At 46.0% G+C, this 22,613-nt stretch overlaps 2 protein-coding genes across 3 annotated transcripts in view; one reads left to right on the forward strand and one right to left on the reverse strand.

The window, feature by feature from the left end:
• Positions 1-17,508, reverse strand: part of MOSPD2 (motile sperm domain containing 2) — a 180,116-nt gene extending 162,608 nt beyond the window's left edge. The window contains exon 1 of the mRNA XM_073616949.1: positions 17,267-17,508. Within this exon, the coding sequence (XP_073473050.1) occupies positions 17,267-17,275 (9 nt within the window). The 5' untranslated portion in view covers positions 17,276-17,508. The remainder of the gene's footprint in view (positions 1-17,266) is intronic.
• The window catches only part of FANCB (FA complementation group B), a 110,222-nt gene continuing 104,925 nt past the window's right edge, over positions 17,317-22,613 (forward strand). For both annotated transcript variants that reach the window (XM_073616948.1, XM_073616947.1), the window contains exon 1: positions 17,317-17,438. The gene's annotated coding sequence lies outside the window, so the exon portion shown is untranslated. The remainder of the gene's footprint in view (positions 17,439-22,613) is intronic.

The following is a 22,613-nucleotide window of genomic DNA, read 5'->3' on the forward strand; positions in this document are numbered from 1 at the left end:
CCCGATCGTTCCAGTGATAGGAACGAGCACAGCAGCTCCAGCCGCTGTTTCTGGTCCTCATTGGATAGATTGATAGTGGCAGGAGCCATTGGCTCCCACTGCTGTCAATCAAATCCAGTGACACAGGACCTGGGGCCGAGTCCTGCTGTCTGTGTCAATGGACGTAGCAGCAGAACTCGGGAGCGCGCCTGCACGAGTGCCCCCATGGAAAGTGGCTCTCCATTGGGGCACTCAAGAAGAGGAGGAGCCAGGAGCGCTGCTGGGGGACTCCAGAAGAGAAGGATAGGGGCCACTCTGTGCAAAACCCTTGCACAGAGGAGGAGGTAAGTAGAACATGTTTGTTATTAAAAAAAAAAAAAAAAACCTTTACAACCCCTTTAGGCCTCATTCACACGAGGCGGATATGCCGCCACAGAGTCCGCCACCTCAGCGGGAGATCTCTCCCTTGCCAGTGACCTGTACTGTATGATTAAAGGATAAGTTCACCTTTCGTAACAAGGTATACCCATATTCAGGGTGTAACATGTTACGAATTGACCACCCCCTCCGGCTAGCTGTCACAATTAAAAACAAAAAATGGCTAAGCGGGGTTCCGCCCACCTGGCCGCATCATTTAGTCACAGTGTTCTGTGAATGGAAAACTACAAGGTACGGCAGCCTTTACGGCTGTCAGCTTGTAGTTTTCAATTAACTACTTGGGCAGCGACGTGGTGTTCATTCTCTCTTCCTGTCAGATTGCATCTGCTTGCTGTACGTGATGTACGGGCACACAGACACACTGACAGGTCTGCAGGAGACCAGTGATCTGCTAATCGCTGGTGCTTTAGATAGAGGCTCCAGAAATAAAAAAGAATACATTTAAAAAAAAAAATTTGCAGGTAAAAAAAATAAATAAATAAATAAATAAATATGTGCAAACAGTGCATTTATTATTTTTTGTTAAAGGTGAACTTATCCTTTAACCACTTGAGCTTCGGAAGCTTTACCCCCCTCTTCATGACCAGGCCATTTTTTGCCGTATGCCACTGCGTTATTTTAACTTACAATTGCGCAGTTGTGCGATGCTGTACCCAAATAAAATGTATGTCCTTTTTTTCCCACAAATAGAGCTTTCTTTTTTTTGGCATTTGATCACCTCTGCAGTTTTTATTTTTTGCGCTAAAAACAAAAAAAGGCCAACAATTTTGAAAAACAACCAATATTTTTTACTTTCTGCTATAAAACAGATCCAATAAAAAAAAAAAAAAAATGTACGTGGGGGAGCCACTAAGCGGTTAAGATATACCTTTACAAACCCAGATATTATTTTGTAAATGTAGTGACCTCACTGTACTGCACATTGCCTTTACAGATAAAGGGTGTGGGGGCATCCCAGCAGGCTCCACCCACTAAAGGCTGCCTGCAGAAAAATACAGGAGGGGGCTGATACAAGATCAGTCACTCTGAACAAGGAGAGAAAGTAGTCAGTAGTGACCGGTCTTTACTAAAGGGGTAGTAAACTCTATATTTATTCTTAACTACAGGTAAGCTTATAATAAAGCTTACCTGTAGGTTAAATTAATATCTTCTAAACGTGCACTGTTTAGGAGATATTCTAGTGAGCAGCAGCTGGTGACGTCACTGGCACATGCGCTCTGAAGGAACGGGTGAAGGTGGAAGGGGCTTTGTTTCAAGGCAAGCTTTTCATAATATGCTAGTGTGCAATGCATACCAGCATATTATGAGGTTGATTTACTAAAACTGGAGAACGCAAAATCTGGTGTAGCTGCGCAAAGAAACCAATCAGCCTCCAGGTTTTTTTGCCAAATCCTAATTGAAGTTGAACTGAAGCTGAAGTTAGAAGCCGATTGGCTACCATGCACAGCTGCACCAGATTTTGCACTCTCTAGTTACCTTGCAGGGAGAAGTTTTTTTTTTTTCCCCAACCTTTACTACTGCTTTGAAGAAAGCTCCTGCACAGAGACAGTTTCACACTGGATGCACAGACCTGGTAAAATACACAAAGCACAACAGCCAATAAAAATACACATGCCTCCTGTAGTTAGACAATATTTGCTTTATCTGGGATTTTAGCTTTAAAGTACCCTCAATGAAATGGTGCCTGTATAACACTTATCTGGCCTAAAGCCTCATACACACGCTTTTTTTTTTTTTGACCAGTAATGGCGGTGATCAGCGTTTTTTATCATGACCGCGACATTATGACGGACAGATCGGACACTTTTGGCGTGGTTTTGGGACCATTCACATTTATACAGCGATCGGTGCAATTAAAAATGCTTTGATAACTGTGTAAATGTGACTGGCAGTGAAGGGGTTAACCACTAGGTGGCGATGTAGGAGTTAAGTATGTCCTAGGGAGTGATTCTGTGGGGGGGGGAGGGGCTTTGTGTGACACAACACTGATAACCGCTCCCGATTACAGGGAGCTGTGGTCAGTGTCCTGTCAGGCAGAACGGGGAAATGCTTGTTTACATCAGTATTTCCCCGTTCTTCCTCTCCGTGAGACGATCGCGCGTATCCCCGCGGACATCGAGTCCGCGGGACCCACGATCACACTCACCGAGGTCGTGCTCGCCCGCAAACCGCTTCTTAAAGGGCAACATACAGGTATGTTAATCTGCCTGTAGGTGCCCTTCTGCCGTCGTATATCGGCGTGAGGCGGTCGGCAAGCGGTTAATGTTAAGTTTCCCAAGTCTATTTCTAATTCTGTCCTCTGTTAGCCATGTGCTTCCTATGATGTGAAGCTGCAGTTTTGGTTACTGAAGCCCCCCAATTCCCTTGTGAAGACTGAGGAGAAGAATCAATTCAATACCTTCACCATCTCCCCATCCTTTGTAACCAGATGTCCTTCCTCATTCATTAGAGGGTCAATATGGTCTGTCCTTTTTTACTGTTTACATACTTAAAGAATTCCTTGGGATTTTTTTGCTCTCCTCCGCTATGTGTCTTTAGTGTTCTATCTTAGCCGCCCTAAATACACCCTTACATATCTTGTTGCATTCTTTGTAAAGTCTGAATGCTGATGATGATCCCTCAACCCTAAATTTTTTGAAGGCCTTCTCCTTTGCTTTTATATGCATTTTACATTGGCGTTACACCATCCAGGACTTTTGTTCACTCTTTTAAAATTTATTTCCCAATGGGATTCACTGGCTAATGCCCTTATTTAATATGCTCTTAAAGCAAACCCATCTCTCCTCCGTGTTCTTTGTTTCTAAGACTTTATCCCAATTTATATCTTCTAGCAAGGTTTGTAGTTTAGGGAAGTTGGCTCTTTTGAAATTCAGTGTCTTTGTGTTCCCCTTGTGTTTCCTATTTTTGTGATTTATACTGAAGCCAATTGACCTGTGATCGCTGTTTCCTAAATTGCCCCATATTTCCACATCTGTGATCAGGTCTGTATTGTTGGTAATCAGTAGATCTAGTAACGCCTTGTTTAGAGTTGGTGCGTCTACCATCTGACCCATGAAATTGTCCTGCAAGACATTTAGGAACTGGCGAGCCTTAGGCAAATGCGTGGTTCCCTCCGCCCAGTCTATATTTGGATAATTAAAATCCCCCATTATGATAACACTTCCCATCCTTGCTGCTAATCCAAATTGTAATAGGAGGTCCGTCTCCCCCTCCTCCCTCAGGTTGGAGGGCCTATAGCATACTCCCAGTATTATTTTCCCCTTAGCTTTATCTCTTTGGAGCTCTACTCATAAGGATTCCACCTCCTCCCTAGCTCCCTTAGTGATGTCATCTCTCACATTCACTTGTACATTATTCTTGATATCCAGGCATACCCCTCCCCCTTTTTTACCCTCTCTATCCCTGCGATAAATGGAATACCCTTGAATGGTTGCCAGCCAATCATGAGAGCTGTTGAACCAGGTCTCTGAAATTCCCACAAAATCTAAATACTCTTCATTCAACAGTATCTCTTCTTCACCCATCTTGTCTGCCAGGCTCCTGGCATTGGTGAACATGCCACGTAGTTTAGACCAGTCGCATACTGTCCTCTGTAATTATACTTACCTCAGGTTTATGTGCTTTAGTCAACCTACCACTAATGCCCCCAATACTACAGTCTGGAATATGTTTATTGCTGACTCTCTACCTCTGGACCCTTCCCCCGTCACCTAGTTTAAAAACCCTTCTAACTTTTCATCCATCTTCACTCCCAGCAGATCTGCACCCTCCTCAAGTCCGGCACTTCTATAGAACTGGTGACTGACAAGTCGGCCCAGTCCTCCAGGAACCCAAACCCCTCCTTACTACACTAGCTCCTCAGCCACTTGTTTAGTTCCCTAATCTCCTTCTGCCTTTCTGTATGTATCCTTTTGTTTCTGAGCATGCGTAGTCTTGCTCTTCCGATTTTTTTCCTATGAAAACCATACTGATGAAACAAAAATCGGACATTAAGTTCCCATCCGACAAAAATTTTATAGTCTGCACATCCAGCTTTTCTCTGAAATCGGCTGTCGAAAAGCACCATACTAACGATCCAAAAATCAGCAGACAGCTCGTCATACAAATTTTTCTATCCGATTTACTTATCGTGTGTACGGGCCCTAAGAAAACAGGAACTCCCGTCTCTCCCTAGTAGAGTTTCATGGCAAAGCAATGATCACATAAGCCAGCCAACCACCGCTTCCACAGTGGCTATATGATCAATTCCTTGCCCTTATCAACATGACAGGCTAACAGAAGAGAAAATAGGGCCACTTTCTTCAAGACGGCCAATTACTGATATGCTTTTTATAACATTTTAAAGGCACTGTTACACTATGCACATAATAATTAGTTTTAATTGTGATGATGTCATCACATAACTACATTCCTATTGAAACATTTTATTTAGAACACAGAGCCTCGTCTTTCCTTGCTGTCACTTAACAATAATAAATTTGTACTGCCCAAGGATCGGTCATTGCCAATTTAGAATGGAAATTATATTGTTGTATTTACCTTCAACTACACATAGGAGAAAATGTAAAATGCATACATCTATAGCAGTGGTCTCCAAACTGTGGCCCTGGGGCTGGATGTGGCCATTAGCTTGCCTTTATCTGGCCCTTGGGGCACTATTTCACCAATGATGGGGTACCATTCCCCCCTACTGACACCATAAATATGGCATTATTCTTCCATTGATGCCAACAATGGGGAACTATTTCTCCCGTTAAAATCAATGATGAAGCACTGATGTTGTGGCATTTTCTGCCCCCCTAAAGGACAGTAAAACTGGCCCTTTGCTTAAAAAGTTTGGAGATCCCTGGTCTATAGTAACAAGCCACTAAACAAAAAACGGATGAATCACAAAAACTGATGGTTTGTTATATGGAAAAGGGATTCAGCAGAAAGGCTCAGTATATGCATACACTCAACGAAATGTTTGTATCTGATGTGTATGGTGAGCTCAGGCTGCAGCAAGATGGTAGCCCTCATTCTCTGTACAGACTCCACCCGTTTGTGAAAGTGTTAAAAGGACTCCTTTATAGACTATGACCAGGAATTATTTTTGGAAAGTACTGCAGGAGGTAAGTGTAAAAGTGTGAATTTTACTTACCTGTGTGCCATAGTCTCCCAAACACAATGCTGCGAGAGCCCGGCTATGAGCTGGCCACCTCTGGTCCCTGTGCATCATTTGAATCAAAGTAGTCAGAGCTATACAAGTATATGGTACTGATTGCTTTAAAGGAGAACTTTCTGCTTTGCAGCAGAATTAAACCCCAAAACATATTTTTCTCAGTGGGCCCGCAGGGGGTTTATGCCATAATGTGCAAGTATGCATTGCATATTGGCACATTATGGTAGATCTGCCTGTCAAATGATACCCTCCAGTGATGCATGGTTAGCACGCCCACTAATGATGGGCACTTCCATCTTTTCTCGGTCTTCCTTCCAGGTTTGCTCTATTTAACCGCTTGAATTTTTTGAGTCAAATTTTGCTTTAAGATGCCCACCTATAGCCCCATTATTCTAGTTTTGGGAGAAGAGGGGAGAACCTAGGGACTAAAGTGAGGGAAATATCTCCAACAGCAACATAACAGAAGTAAACATTTTTTTCTCCAGTAGGGCAATGCTAGAACCCCTGCCAGCTTTTTATTGGCATGGGTTCTACCCTTCCCCACTCTATCTCCAACCAGAAGGAAAAGTTTGGGCTATAGCTAACCTTTAAGTGTAATTAACATATTACATTTACCTCCCGGAACTTTGTTTCTTTAACCACTTAAGGACTAGCCTTGTTTTGGATTTGAGGCGTTTACATGTTTAAAACAGATTTTTTTGCTAGAAAATTACTTAGAACCCCCAAACATTATATATTGTTTTTTTTTTCTAACACCCTAGAGAATAAAATGGCGGTCATTGCAATACTTTTTTTTGCACCGTATTTGCGCAGCGGTCTTATAAGCGCACTTTTTTTGGGGAAAAAAAAAAAAAATCACTTTTCACTTTTGGTAAACATTCCTTGTAATAGAAAAAAAGCATGACAGGTCCTCTTAAATAAGAGATCTGGGGTCAAAAAGTCCTCAGATCTCATATTTGGGCTAAAATGCAAAAAAAAAAAAAAAAAAAAAAAAAAAAAAAAGTCGTTTGAAAAAATGACAAAAAAAAAAAAATATACCTTTAAGACGTTATGACGCCGCTTCCACCGTCCAATGGTATGGAGACGGGTGGCGGCCATCTTAGCCTCACTCGTCTCCATACCCAGGCACTGAAAGGTCCCGATCGCCTCCGCCGCTACCGACGGCTACGGTAGGCAGCGGAGGGCGTGGGAGAGCGGCGGGAGGGGGGTGGCACCTCTCTCGCCGCCGATAGCGGTGATCTCGCACCGAACCCACCACAGAGACCACCATTATAGTATACAGAACCGGCTCCTGTAAAGATGGATACCTCGGTTGTGGCAGCAGCTGCTGCCGTTACCGAGATATCCCTCTTCAAAGTGCCAACGTATATGTACAGGAGCCAGTCGGTAAGCGGTTAAACTGAGCACATGACAGAACCCCAATGTAATCTCTGAACAACAATGGTGTCCCCATTTCTTCCAAGACATATGGGGCCAGTGCCATCTCCATCTGAAAATGCTTCCTGTTACGCCATTGAACCAGCTATAAATTTCTGATTCATCAAAGTGGAAAAAATGCGCAGATCAGGAGGATCACAGTAAAGTCAGAAATCCTTTTTAGCACACTTGTTTTTGGTCAATAACAGTATTGAAGGAAGACTGCTGGTGTGAACGTCAAGTAATTAGCATTTGCAGAATGAGACGCCCACAATGGAAGTCTTCGGGAAAGTTTACTATTAGCATATGATCATATCACTAGATAAAAAAAAGTTTTCTGTATAGAAAACGGTTAAATCATTCTAGCAGATAGGCAGACTCTGAAAGTATCTTCTGCCAAAAACCGTCTTCCACTTCCTGAAGTAGAGAGATATCGAGAGAGAGATATCGAGAGAGAGATATCGAGAGATATCGAGAGAGAGATATCGAGAGAGAGATATCGAGAGATATCGAGAGAGAGATATCGAGAGAGAGATATCGAGAGAGAGATATCGAGAGAGAGATCGATAGAGAGATCGATAGAGAGATATCGAGAGAGAGATATCGGGAGAGAGATATCGGGAGAGATATCGAGAGAGAGATCGAGAGAGAGAGATAGAGAGATATCGAGAGAGAGAGAGATAGAGAGATATCGAGAGAGAGAGATAGAGAGATAGAGATATCGAGAGAGAGAGATATCGAGAGAGAGATAGAGAGATATCGAGAGAGAGAGATAGAGAGATATCGAGAGAGAGAGATAGAGAGATATCGAGAGAGAGAGATAGAGAGATAGATAGAGAGATATAGAGAGATAGAGAGATATCGAGAGAGAGAGAGATAGAGAGATAGAGAGATGATGCCAGGACAACGTAACCCCAGTGAACATGTGTGGGAGTTACGTCATCTGTAGCCGGCCAGTTTGCGCAGCTGCAGAATACAAGTCTTCAACATCTGACCCTTCCAGATACCGTGTGTCAGATACCAGATAGAAGCATGGCATGCGCTGAACTGGGAGGGGCCAGATGTCTGACATATCCAGAAGTGTCAGATGCTGAAGATTCTTAAACAGAGTGAAGTCTGCCAGTATGGGTCAGTAAGTATTAAAGCCCTACTTTGGGAATCTTAAAAATGATCTCTTGCAGCGGGGCTACACACAAAAAAAAAAAAAAAAAAAACACACAACAGAGTTAGGTACCTAGTAACTCTTTTTCTAAGAAGTCTTCCAGGGCAGCATCCGAGAGATAGGCTCCTCCTTCCTGCAAGAGGTAACACATTAGTCCACCATTATAAATTTGTTAGTCTCACCTGTGTGCCTCAGTAGTATTAAAGCACCGAAGGAACTCTCAGTAAGCCAATCTGTCCCCACAATACCTGGTATCATCGCTTAGGGTGGGAATTAGCGCTGCCCTGGAAGACTTCTTAGAAAAAGAGTTACCAGGTACCTAACTCTGTTTTCTCCAATTGTCTTCCAGGGCAGCATCCGAGAGGATGTATCAAGCAATACTTACTAGGGTGGGGATAGTAGCTGGAGCACCTTGCGACCAATGTTTGGTCTTGACAGCTGGTCGCTGCGGTAGTGTCTTGCGAAGGTACTGAAGCTCGACCATGTCGCTGCCCTGAAGATCTGCTCCGGAGTTGCCCCTGCCTTTTCTGCGACCGAGGTTGCCTAGGCTTTGGTCAAGTGGGCTTTGACCCTACTTGGGGGGGCAAGGTTTTGTCGCCAAATGGCCATCTGTATGGCAAGGTTTATCCATCTGGCCATCGTGAGTGTCCATGCCCGCTTTGCCTTATTGACTCCTGCATAGAGGACAAATGACATGGCAGTTCTTTGCCAGCCCTTTGTTCTCTCGAGATAAGCTATGAGTATTACGTCTAGTTTGTTGTACGTGTTTTTTTCCTGCTATCCATTGACTTAGGAAGAGATGTGATAACCACATTCTGCATCCTGTGAAAGGTTGAAGAGACTTTTGGTAGAAAAACTTGGTTTGGCGAGAGGACGATTTTATCTGCCTGGATCAGTCACTAGGGTTCCATCGTGTAAAAAATCTTGAGACTTTCACTTACTCCCCTGGCCGATGCTAGGGCCACTAAAAGTGCGGTTTTTAGTGCAAGATTTTTATCTGGGCACTCCCCCAGTGGTTCAAATGGCAGAGAGAGGAATCCACTGAGCACCGGGGAAAGGTTCCATGTCGGAGTTTTGCCGACTTTAGCGGGTCTGGCTCTATTTAACGAGATCAGGAATCTCTTTGTAAATGGGTCCTCTGCTAATCTGGTGTCCAGACAGGGGGAAAGTGCTGCCACTTGTACCTTCAGCGTGCTCCAAGAGAGGCTCAAGTCTGCTCCCTCCTGCAGGAAATCCCGAATCACTAGGATGATTCTCTGTCGGAATCCTGTTTGTTTCCGTACCAGGAGACAAACTTCCTTCTCACTCTAGTTATGGGGTTTTCTGCTGGCTAGAATGGGGTTGATCACTCTGTCCAACAGTTCTTTCTTTTGCAACCTCACCCTCTCAGTAACCAAGCCGAAAGCTTCATGAGTTTGCGATTCGGGTGGTTGACTGACCCTTGTGGTGGGAGGTCCAGTAGGTCTTGCTGTATCTGGTGCGGCTGGAGACAGTTTCTTTGAGTGACTGAACCATGTTCCCTGGGGCCAGTGAGGTGCTACGAGTATCACTGTTGCCCTTGCTTCCATGATTCTTCGGCTCACCTTTGGTATTAGGGCGGTCAGAGGGAATGTATAACACGGCTGGCGTGCCTAGCTTTGACTGAACGTGTCCACTCTGATGTTGCTATCTGTGGTATCCAGCGAGAAGAACCTTGGCAGTTTCGCATTTGTCCTTGAGACAAACAGATCTACCTGGGGCATTCTCCAGGTTTGTGTGATCCACAAGAAGGTTGCTTGGTTTAGAGACCACTCTGTCTGTTTTATGGTCGGCTTTATTTATTCGACTTAGAAAGTCTGCCAGCGTGTCATCTGTCCTTTTCAAGTGGATTCTCGAGGTTGATCGGATGCTTGTCTTAGCCCATGACAGAATTGCTTCTGTCAGGCTAAAGCAAGGAGATTTTGTCTCTCCTTGCCTGTCCAGATATGCCACTGTTGTGGCGTTGTCTGACTGAATTCGGACATCTCTCTCCTGAATAGCTGGTTGCAATGCTCTTCGCGCTTTCTCTATGGCTTTTAATTCCCTCATATACAAGGAGGCGCAAGACCATCTGGAGTTACATCTCCCGTGTACAGAGATCCCCCATGTGCGCCCCCCATACTAGGGTACTGGCGTCTGTGGTAATCCTCACAGGGTTTGCTTGCGCCCATGTGCCCCCCCTCGGCGTAACGGAGCGGATTGAGCCACCACTGAAGAGATTGTTTGACCAACCGAGGGACAGGAATGGACATTTCTAAGGATAATGGATCACCATCCCACTGGGTCAAAATGTGATTCTGTAGAGGCCTCATGTGGAGCTGTGCCCAGGTGATGGCTGGGATTGAGGACATCAGTCCTAGCACTGCCTCGTTCTTTTCTTCCATCTGGAGGGTTTTGGTTACTCTGGCGTCTAGCACAAAATCCAAGTATACCACCTCTGGCTTAGGGTCAGCTACGATTTTTCTGTATTTACGATCCACCCTAGGTTTTGTGGATAGGAAATACCTGCGCAGAGGTTGTTTTTTAGGTTCTTTGCTGTACCTGCAAAGAACAGCAGATTGTCTAGGTATGGTATCACGCCTATGCCTTGCTGTCTCAGGCCCTTTAGCGCTTCTGCTATAATCTTTGAGAAGATTCTGGGAACAGAAGAGATGCCGAAAGGCAAAAGTTGTGTACTGCAGATGCAGGGTGGCCACTGGCCCCTGGATCATGAACCTTAGGTATCTTTGATGACTTTTCTTTATGGGTACATACAAGTATGCCTCTTGCAAGTCTATTGTGGCCATGCATACCTCTGTTCTTCTGTTGAGTGGCTTAAATCTCCTGGAATGACAAAAAGGGCGCCTTCCCCTGCTTGTTTTTTGCTTGGGGGGAACCATTTGTTCTTCGCTGCAGTCCTGTCCAGGACCGTTTACAGGTCTGGCCCAAACAGAAAATTCCCTGTGAATGGGATCCCACACAGCCTATTCTTGGAGGCGATGTCCCCTCCTATGACTTTCAGCCACAGGGCTCTCTTCCCTATGGCCGTGGCCCTAGAAGATATCATACCATTTCAGCTGAGGCATTTGCTAGAAAAGCTGCCACTCTGGTTAGTGTGGGAATGGTCCTCACTAATTCTTCCCTTGGCACGTCTCCTAGCAACGCTTGCAGTTGAGACAGCCAGTTAATAGGGTGCGAGCTGTGCAGGTGGAAGCCATTGCCGGATTCAAAATCGCCTCCCCTGCTTCTCATGCTCCACATCATCAAAAGCTAAGTCGGATTTGTTTGCAACTCTCACGAGGGAGGCATCCACTTTGGGACATTTTCGCCCAAGTCTTGGTGTCTTCCTCTGCAAATGGATGCCTGCGCTTGACCGCACCTGGTATGAAGCACTTCTCCTGGGTTTTCTGGGCTGCAACCCCTTGTATATTTTGTCGTGCAGTGAAAGCCCTGCAGCTTTTTGCTCTTTAATACCCAGTGTGTCTGCTATAGCCTTTAGGCTAGGTTCCACTATTGCAACCTGAAAGTTGCACATTTTTTGATGCAATTTTGCCACGATTTTGATGCCATGTCTTGAAACCATGTCTGTGTATTCTTGAGGTCTATGGACCTCAAGTCGTATCAAAGTGGGACCAAAGTAGTGCAGGGACCACTTTGAAGTCGCTGCGACCTGAAGTTGCACAGATATGAACGGTACTCATTGGAAGTCATGGGTATGACTTGACATGCGACTCTGCAGTCCCAAGTTGCATGAAAAGTCACACCAGATGAGACTGAGCCTTGAAAGATTATCTGTGTCTTCTGAGGGAAATAGGGTGCCCTCTGATGCCGAGTCATCCTCCTTGGAATCCCAGCATAAGCCGCCCTCTGAGTTTTGTTCGGAGTTATCCGAATCCACTAGATAGGGTACTGGCTTGGCTAGAGCTTGCTGGCACCTCCAGCTTCTCTACTTCTGAGCATATTGGCCCAATAGTGCTCTTTATTTCCTTTTTAAAACAGTTAAACATGCCCTTAAGGAAGCCATTTGACTCCTTAGCCACCATTTTATGCATTTTTGGCATAGTGGCTTTTTTCGCTCAGGGAAAAACCGGTGACCGCAGGAGGCGCATGCCTTGCTCTGGTCTGCACCCTTTTTTCCTCTGGGGCCTTTGCCTGCGGGTAAGCACAAAGGGCCAGAGTGAGGTTGGCGGTGTACAATGTAATTGTACGGTTTGTAGGGAGGTAAAGACAGAGGTGACTCTAGAGTGCTCTGGCTTACCTTGGAGGTGTCCTGACATGCAGGATCTGCAGGGCAGGGTGGAGAAGTGTCCGAACCTGCCACGTCCTCTCTGGCGTCCTCCTTCCTGGGTTTCCAATAGGGAAGGGGCACATTAAAGGCCTTTTCCCTGGAGGCTCCAGCCTCCACCAAGATGGCCGCCAACCGGACAGCACAATCGGAAATGATGCGTCCGGCCTCTCCTGCCACGATCAATGAGCAGGAGGGTCGGCGGCCAGGTTGCACAGCGAGGGAACCTGGAGTGCGGGGCTCAGCCGATGGCCCTCCACCATCGTGGAGCAGTAGCTGTGGGGAAAAATGCTGGCGGCATGTAGTGCAGCTGGGGGGATAGTTGCATACCCCTCATTAGGGGCGAAACTTCAGGCAGAGCCTTGAGGCTCAGATTGCTGCCCCTGCTCGCCCTCCCAAGGCCCCCTGGGCTGAATGGGATGCTGGTCAGGAAGTCCCCTGCAGAAAGCACAGAGACTGGATAAAATAACAAACGTTTGCAGCTCCTGTGGGTCCGGAGGAAACACAAAACAACTGAGGCACACAGGTGAGACTAAAAAATTTATAATGGTGGACTAATGTGTTTCCTGTTGCAGGAAGGAGGAGCCTATCTCTCGGATGCTGCCCTGGAAGACGATTGGAGGAAAAAAAAGGGATCTACTGACCTGATCCTCTGTGATGATAGACTAGTTCCCTGCATCGTCTTCTCCCCCCATGCTATCCCCTATGTGGGCATATTCTGCAAATGCCAATTACTTGAATAAGGTCTCAAAACTTTCTAAAGCTAAGGGCCAGTTTACGGTCCTTCAGGCTATAGGGGGGGGGGTGGCAAGTGGGAGTACACAAAGCCCTGGCATCAGTGGGCATAAACAATGCCAAATCATTGGTTTTAATGGGAGAAAGAGAGCCCCTCTGTTGGTATCAATGGGGAGAACAACGTCATCATTGGTGTCAGTTGGTGGAATAGTGCCCCAGGCAAGCAAAAAGTGATATCTGGCCCCCGGGCCACAGTTGGAGACCACTGCTCTAGGTAACAGTCACATGTGATGCTCCCAAGATTATCCAAAAGAAATGAGTAAACAAGTTCAGTTCATGACCTAAGGTAGGGCTGGAGTTCAGCTTTAAAGTAAAAGTATATGAAAGCTTTCACCTTGTAAAACAACTCATTCAGTTTAAAATAGAAATAAAGTGTAAAATATGTGTGTTTACATATAAAAAAAAAAAAAAAAAAAAAAAAAAAAAACACACACACACACACACACATTATAAATCCCCCCCCCCCCCTTTTTTTAAGCGATTGCATTCCCTCTGTTCTGGGCTACATAAGTGCTGGGGGAGGAGAAACAGCAGTACACCGAGCTTCTCAGTGAATGGTTATGCAGAAGGGGCGTGTCAGGACAAATCTCATCATTGGGGGAGAGCAGGCTGAGTTCCCAGCATATTTAAAGGTTTTAAAAGGAAAGCAGAGGGACTGGCAGGATCACCAGGTATTTCACACAAAGGAAGCACATGGTACAGCAAGCACATATCAGGAATATGAAATGTTAGCTTTACATATTCTTTAAGGCCCTATTCACACCAAAGTTGTTTGGTTTGTCGCACGTTTTTTACGTTTTTGTTTTTTTGCATGACAGAATATGGCAGCCCATTCACTTGAATGACAAAAGTTCCAGAACCTTTTCGGCATGAGACAAAACAGACCTTTGCTAGGTGTGTTTGGGTGCCATAGCAATTTGTGCATTTTTCATATGACAGCATAAGGAAGCCAAAATATTTGAATGTGCTACCCTACACGTGACAAATGCACCAAATAAAGCTTTGGGACCTTTTCCTGCATTGAGTTTTGCATGCATTAATAGCACCACAAGTGTGACTTGTGCATTTCCATAATACATTTTATAAACAGATCTTCTACAAAGAAATACAGACCATCAACAGAAAACACTGCGGTGCAGTAAACTGACTAACGAAAGTGTGCACAGCCAAACAGTCTCTGAGCGTCCACTGAAACTGGACCACAAAGGGCAAGAAAAACAAAGAGTTGTCCAAATAAAAGAAAATCCTGGATTGCATAGAAGACTAAGGACGGGTTCACATATGCTGCAGTCGTGGTTCACAACAGGGGGTACGGTGTGTCCCTGTTCACGGATTCAGGTGCCAATCAGGTCCAAATTTTTGCCTAAATTGGATCCACTGATAATCAGCACAGCCCCCATCAGATGTGCCAATCAGTGCCCAACAGCTGCCAGTCTGTGGCCCATCAAGAACGCCAGTCAGTGCCCATAACAGCACCAAATAGTGCCCCAGCAGTAATGCCTGTCTGTGCCCTTTAGATGCCAATGAGTAATGCCTGTCAGTAGCTCATCAGTGCTGCCTATCCAGTGCCCATCAGTGCTGCATATCAGTGTAGCCTATCAGTGTCCATTAATTCTACATATCAGTGCCTGTCAGTGACAGAGAAAAATTTTATAAACAAAAACAAAGAAAAATTTTGGTCTTTTTTAGTTTGTTAGCAAAAAATAAAAACCCCAGCGCTGATCAAATACCAGCAAAAGAAAGCTCTATTTGTGGGAAGAAAATGATAAAAATTTAGTTAGGGTACAGTGTTATTTGACTGCACAATTCTCATTCAAAGTGCGACAGCGCAGAAAGAGCACAGTGAGGACCTGTCATATATGGAGCACAGTGAAGACCTGTCATACACAGTATCTCACAAAAGTGAGTACACCCCTCACATTTTTGTAAATATTTTATTATATATTCAGTATTGTATGTGACAATACTGAACAAATGATACTTTGCTACAATGTAAAGTAGTGAGTGCACAGCTTGTATAACAGTGTAAATGTGCTGTCCCCTCAAAATAACTCAACACACAGCCATTAATGTCTAAATTGCTGGCAACAAAAGTGAGTACACCCCTAAGTGAAAATGTCAAAATTGGGCCCAAAGTGGCAATATTTTGTGTGGTCACCATTATTTTCCAGCACTGCCTTAATCCTCTTGGGTATGGAGTTCACCAGAGCTTCACAGGTTGCCACTATAGTCCTCTTCTATTCCTCCATAACAACATCACGGAAGGAGTGGATGTTGGAGACCTTGCGCTCCTCCACCTTCCTCTTGAGGATGCCCCACAGATGCTAAATAGGGTTTAGGTCTGGAGACATGCTTTGCCAGTCCATCATCTTTAATCTCAGCTTCTTTAGCAAGGAAGTGGTCGTCTTAGAGGTGTGTTTGGGGTCGTTATCATGTTGGAATACTGCCCTGCAGCCCAGTCTCCAAAGGGAGGGGGATCATGCTCTGCTTCAGAATGTCACAGTACATGTTGGCATTCATGGTTCCCTCAATGAACTGTAGCTCCCCAGTGCCGGCAGCACTCATGCAGCCCCAGACCATGACACTCCCACCACCATGCTTGACTGTAGGCAAGACACACTTATCTTTGTGGCAGAAAACAGGCAAAGAGTACACACACTTGACACTATCTGAACCAAATAAGTTTATCTTGGTCTCATCAGACCACAGGACATGGTTCCAGTAATCCATGTCCTTAGTCTGCTTGTCTTCAGCAAACTGTTTGCAGGCTTTTTTGTGCATCATCTTTAGAAGAGGCTTCCTTCTGGAACGACAGTCATGCAGAACAATTTGATGCAGTGTGCGGCATATGGTCTGAGTACTGACAGGCTGACCCCTCACCCCTTCAACCTCTGCAGTAATGCTGGCAGCACTCATACATCTAATTCCCAAAGACAACCTCTGGATATGATACTGAGCACGTGACCTCAACTTCTTTGGTTGACCATGGCGACGCCTGTTCTGAGTAGAACCTGTCCTGTTAAACCACTGTATGGTCTTGGCCACTGTGCTGCAGCTCAGTTTCATAGTCTTGGCAACCTTCCTATAGCCTAGGCCATCTTTATGTAGACAAATAATTCCTTTTTTCAGATCCTCAGAGAGTTCTTTGCCATGAGGTGCCATGTTGAACTTCCAGTGACCAGTATGAGAGAGAGAGTGATAACACCAAGTTTAACACACCTGCTCCCCATTCACGTCTGAGACCTTGTAACATTAAGGAGTCACATGACCCTGGGGAGGGAAAATGGCTAATTGGGCCCAATTTGGACATTTTCACTTAGGGGTGTACTCACTTTTGTTGCCAGCGGTTTAGACATTAATGGCTGTGTGTTGAGTTATTTTGAGGGGACAGCAAATTTACACTGTTATACAAGCTGTACACTCACTACTTTACATTGTAGCAAAGTGTCATTTCTTCAGTGTTGTCACATGAAAAGATATAATAAAATATTTACAGAAATGTGAGGGTGTACTCACTTTTGTGACATACTGTATATAGAGCACAGTGAGGAACTGTGTGTGTGTATATATATATATATATATATACACACACATATACACATACACACACACACACACACACACATATACACATATACAGAGAGAGAGAGAACCTGCTATATATAGAGCACAGTGAGGACCTGTCATATACAGAGCACAGTGAGGACCTTATATATAGAGAGAGCACAGCGAGGACCTGTCATATATATAGAGCACAGTGAGGACCTGTCATATATATAGAGCACAGTGAGGACCTGTCATATATATAGAGCACAGTGAGGACCTGTCATATATATAGAGCACAGTGAGGACCTGTCATATAGAGATATATTTTTGTAGAGCACAGTGAGGACCTGTCATACAGACAACAACCATACATGTACAGAGGATGGGGGTGACAGCTGTCACCTAGGAGACCATGTCAGGTCACATGACTCCTGAGTACAGAGCGCACATAATGACAGGCTCTGTCCTCTCACTGCCCCGCACTCACCTCCGCCATCCTCTTCTCGAACACCGGCCGATCTTCTCACATCCCTTCCGGCCGTCCAGACGTCAAGCCGATCTCGCGTTCCCGCCCACCATTGGCGGCTCCTCCCCCCCAGTCCGCTCACTCAGCTTCGGGGTGACGTCAGTGGAGGACTGGACGGACGGCGCGGGCTGAGGTGAGCGGAGCTCGGTGTGGGATACCCAGCGTGCAGCGCGGCGTCCGTGGCGGGAAGTTCGCTCTGCACGCGGAGGGCGGCTGTGAGGGGACGCGTGGACGAGACCAGCAATCATCGTGATTGGCCAGCTGCAGAGCAGAGCCCTCAGCGCGGTGCTGGGTGGTGTGGGGCCTGTGTGGGTTCTGCTCAGCTGCAGCACCATAACGCAAGGATAAACGTTAGCTTTAGTTTTGGACAGAAAGAGGGGTTAGCACATCTGTCAAGTCTTTATTGCTGCCTGAACCCAATTATCGAGGATTTCCCTGTGTTATCACTGAAAGGGAAAGAAAATCCCAACTTTTGGGTTGTCACCAGTATCAGTAATGGAGGGGAAATCTTCCAATGTAAGCACTGGTGACTAGAGGTGTATATCCACCGCAGGAAAACAAGGCGTTTACCTTGGGCAGCATTTTTTTTGGGGGGGGGGGGGCAGCGCTGCCCTCAGGCAGAAGGGTCTTGCCATCTTTTCGGTGGTTGTACCGGGATGATGTTTCCTTTTCGATGTGGAAGCCACAGGTGTTAAAGCGGAGTGCCGCCTGTAAAAGAAAATATAGTCAGCAGCTACAAATACTGCAGCTGCTGACTTTTAAAATAAGGACACTTACCTGTCCAGGGAACCCACGATGTCCTCACCCGAAGCCGAACGTCCCTCGGCTCCGCCATCTTAGGTGAGGGAATCAGGAAGTGAAGCCTTGCGGCTTCACAGCCTGTTCTCTATTGCGCATGCGCGAGTCATGCTGCACGTTCTGAATGGTCCCTGCTGTCTTCTGGGACCTGTGTGCGGAGGAGGGGCCGCACCTAGTGTAGATTGTCACAGATTCTGCGGTCCTCTTTTGCCAGAAGTGAGAGCAAATACTTGTATTAGACAGGTATGTGCCCCCCCCCCCCCGAAAGGTGCCACCGGAGGGGGGGAGGAACCAGACCAGCGGAAGTTCCATTTCTGGGTTGAACGCCACTTTAACCGCTTCCGGACCAGCCGCCGCAGTTATACTGCGGCAGGTTGGCTCCCCTGCACGAAACCACGTAGCTGTATGTTGGCTCGCGGGGTCCGTATAGCAGGCGCGTGTGCGACCGATGCACAGTGGGTGTGCCGATGCTCGTGGCCGACTGTCGCGATGGCCGCCGACCACGAGCGATCATGAGCAGGAAAGACAGCACAGGCACGAGTGTGTGTAAACACACAAATCCCTGGTCTGTTCTGACAGGAGTGACAGATCGTGTGTTCCTATTAGCTAGGAACCACAATCTGTCACTTTCTCTAGTTAGTCCCTCCCCCTTCAGTTAGAATCACCGCCCAGAGAACACAGTTGACCCCTTCACCGCCCTCTAGTGTTAACCCCTTCACTGCCAGTGACATTTTTACAGTAATCAATGCATTTTTAATCGCACTGATCGCTGTATTAATGCCAATGGTTCCAAAAATGTGTCATAATTGTCCGATGTGTGCGCCATAATGTCACAGTCACAATGAAAATCACGGATCGCCGCAATTACTAGTAAAATAAATAAATAAAAATGCTATAAATATATCCCCTATTTTGTAGACGCTATAACTATTGCGCAAGCCGATCAATATACGCTTATTGTGATTTTTTTTTTTTTTTTTTACCAAAAATATGTAGAAGAATACATATCAGCCTAAACTGAGGAAAAATTAGCTTTTAAAAAAATAATGGGGTTATTTATTATAGCAAAAAGTACAAATTATTGTGGGTTTTTTTTTTCAAAATTGTCGCTTTTTTTTGTTTATAGCGCAAAAAATAAAAACCGCACAGATAATCAGATACCACCAAAAGTAAGCTCTCTTTGTGGGAAAAAAAGGAGGTCAATTTTGTTTGGCTACAACGTCGCACGACCGTGCAATTGTCAGTTTAAGCGACGCAGTGCCAAATCGCAAAAAAACGCTCTGGTCAGGAAGGGGGTAAATCCTTCTGGGGCTGAAGTGGTTAATTGTGAGTGGCTGCGGCTTCCCCATCAGACCCTGAGACAAGAACGGTATACCGCGGCTGGAGTAGGACAGATTGATGGGGGGGGGGGGTGCGCCTGAGTTTTACTCTTGCCTAGAGCAGTACAAAACCAAAATACACTGCTGGTGACACCCCAGAATTCCCTCACTTTAGGGGGGATTTCCTCTTACTTCCTGTTTTGGCTATAGGACAGAAAGTGGAATGAAATCTCCCCAATGGGACACAGATGGCTAAAAAAAATTGACGGGTTATAACCCTCCCTTACTCTTGCCCAAATGGAAAAAAAATTGCCTTTAGTTTAAATAAAATGAAGGCACCAATGAGGGCTCATTCACACTGGAGGAGAGGCCTGCATCTTTCTGCTGTACACACACAGCTCAGTGTAAGGGCACCAGGAAATGTCTGTCTTCTATGTGCCCTGTTCACATTGCATTCGACCCCCAGGGTGCGGTGCAGAGAAATACATGCTGTATGCCGTTTTCCACAATGGATCAGAGCTCACCTGCTGAGGTCTCTGTGGTTCACAGAAACAAATGAAATGTCATTTTGTCACTTCCATAGTTGCCAATAGTCCCGAATTTCCCGGGATTTGGACCCTTTTCCTGATTTTAGTGTTTCCCGGGAAATCCTTTTTTTCCGTTTTTTTTTTTTTTTTTCTCCGCTGCTAGAGGTCCGCGGCCGGCGGAGATAATGTCTCCCTCTGCTGCCATTTTCCAGAGGACCAGGCGGGTTCAAGCTAAAATGAAAACCCCGGAGGGGTGCATGATCATCCCATGCCTGTTCACACTGCTGCCTAAACATTGATCAGCTCTGTGTTTAAGCCGAGCTCAGGCTCAGCATTGGGCAGCGGCAGGTGTCCTGTGATTGGCCGAGCAGGTCGTGTGCAGGACGGACGGAGGGCATGAGGGAACTGGTCACATGTGGATGCAGGGCTGGACTGTGTCTGTGGGTAATCACACCAGCCCTGCATGCTCCTGGAGTTCTAACTAGTGCTGTGTGTCTCTGCTTCCTGAGGTTGGTCAATGGTCTCTCTCATCTGCTCTGTCAGCCTCCCCCCCTCCTCTCTGTCAGACCCCCCTCCTCACAGCCTTCCATGTTCCTATATACAGGAGGACTACAAGTAGCTGGGACATGGGAGGCTGGGACTTGTAGTCCTCCTAGTAGCTGAGGCATGGGAGGCTGGGACTTGTAGTCCTCCTAGTAGCTGAGGCATGGGAGGCTGGGACTTGTAGTTCACCTCGTAGCTGGGACATGAGAGGCTGGGACTTGTAGTCCTCCTAGTAGCTGGGACATGGAAGGCTGGGACTTGTAGTCCTCCTAGTAGCTGGGACATGGAAGGCTGGGACTTGTAGTCCTCCTAGTAGCTGAGGCATGGGAGGCTGGGACTTGTAGTTCTCCTGGTAGCTGGGACATGGGAGGCTGGGACTTGTAGTTCTCCTCGTAGCTGGGACATGAGAGACTGGGACTTGTAGTCCTCCTAGTAGCTGGGACATGGATGGCTGGGAGTTGTACTTGTTGTCCTCCTGTATTGGGGGGCATGGTAGGCTGGGACTGGTAGCCCTCCTGTATTGTGGGACATGAAAGGGTGTTACGTATAGTCCTCCTGTAATGTCAGACCCCCCCTCTTTCATCTCTCTCCTCCCCCCCTTTCTCTCACCCCCCCCTCACTACTGCCTCTCTCTCTCACCTCCTCCTCTTACCTCCCTCTTTCCCTCCTCAGGGGGTGGGGGCCCTATGAGATAGAAATTATTGGGACCCCGTACAGCCTAACAGCAGCCCTGTGAGTGAGTGTACCAGTTTGGATTTTTCTTGACCTACCCCCTGTCATAGAGGCTCTATGACAGGGGGTTGGTCAGTGTGGAGTGTAGGGGTCCCTCTATGACAGGGGTTAGGGCAGTGTGGAGTGTAGGGGTCCCTCTATGACAGGGGGTAGGGACGTGTGGAGTGTAGGGGTCCCTCTATGACAGGGGGTTAGGGCAGTGTGGAGTGTAGGGGTCCCTCTGGGACCTACCCTCTGTCATAGAGGGACCCCTAAACTCCACACTGACCACCTGTCATAGAGGGACCCCCACACTCACCTACCCCCTATCATAGAGGGATTTCTACACTGCATACTGACCGACCTGAAATGCAAGGAAGCACTCCGCTGGGGACACCTGAGATGTAAGGAGGGAATCTACTGGGGACACCTGATGCCATGTTGTGTGTGTGTGTGTGTGTGTGGGGGGGGGGTCTCTTCCATCAATCAGCTTTTGCTGAGCTTTTATATTCCCTGGTCATATATTGGCAGCCAGTCGCAGTAATGCCTAGTACATACGATGAGAAAATCAGACGAACAATAACGCTTTCAAAGTGATCGTACGATAATCTGATTGTTAGTACACAGCTTTCAAGAGCCGATCATGACAGTTCATCTGAAGTTATCCAAAGGGGCGAATGCAAAAAAAAATTCTCATAGGATACCTGAACGAACGATTTTTGTTTGATCAGTACAGTATTTGTCCGAAAAGAAATTGAAAGACCAAGGCCACGCATGCTCAGAAATGAAAGATTACATTACAATACAAGACATTACTTCACTTGCGAAGTTGTATTCTATTGTGCGAGAATTTTTATAACTTTAGTAACCTCTTCATTTTTGATATGAGACTAGCATGCAAAAAAAAACAGACGATCATTCGTCCGAAATTCTTATCGCGTGTACAAGGTTTAAGGGATGAGGATTAACCATCCCTTCACTTTCTGGTATTCTTTGCTTCCCGTCCCCATGAAACACCAGGTCAGTCAGCGATCTAATTGGGGAATTACAATGCCTTGAAAGGGTATTCATACCCCTTGAAAATTTCCACATTTTGTCAGGTTACAACCAAAAATGTAAATGTATTTTATTGGGATTTTATGTGATAGACCAACACAAAGTGGCAAATAATTGTGAAGTGGAAGTAAAATGATAAATGGTTTTCAAAAATTTTTACAAATATCTGAAAAGCGTGGTGTGCATTTGTATTCAACCCCCCTAAATCAATACTTTGTAGAACCACCTTTCACTGCAATTACAGCTGCAAGTGTTTTTGGGGATGTCTCTACCAGCTTTGCACATCTAGAGAGCAAAATTTTTGTCCATTCTTCTTTTCAAAAAAGCTCAAGCTCTGTCAGATTGGATAGGGAG

This window comes from Aquarana catesbeiana, linkage group LG02 (assembly GCF_042186555.1).
Source record: "Aquarana catesbeiana isolate 2022-GZ linkage group LG02, ASM4218655v1, whole genome shotgun sequence".
Lineage (NCBI taxonomy): Eukaryota > Metazoa > Chordata > Amphibia > Anura > Ranidae > Aquarana > Aquarana catesbeiana.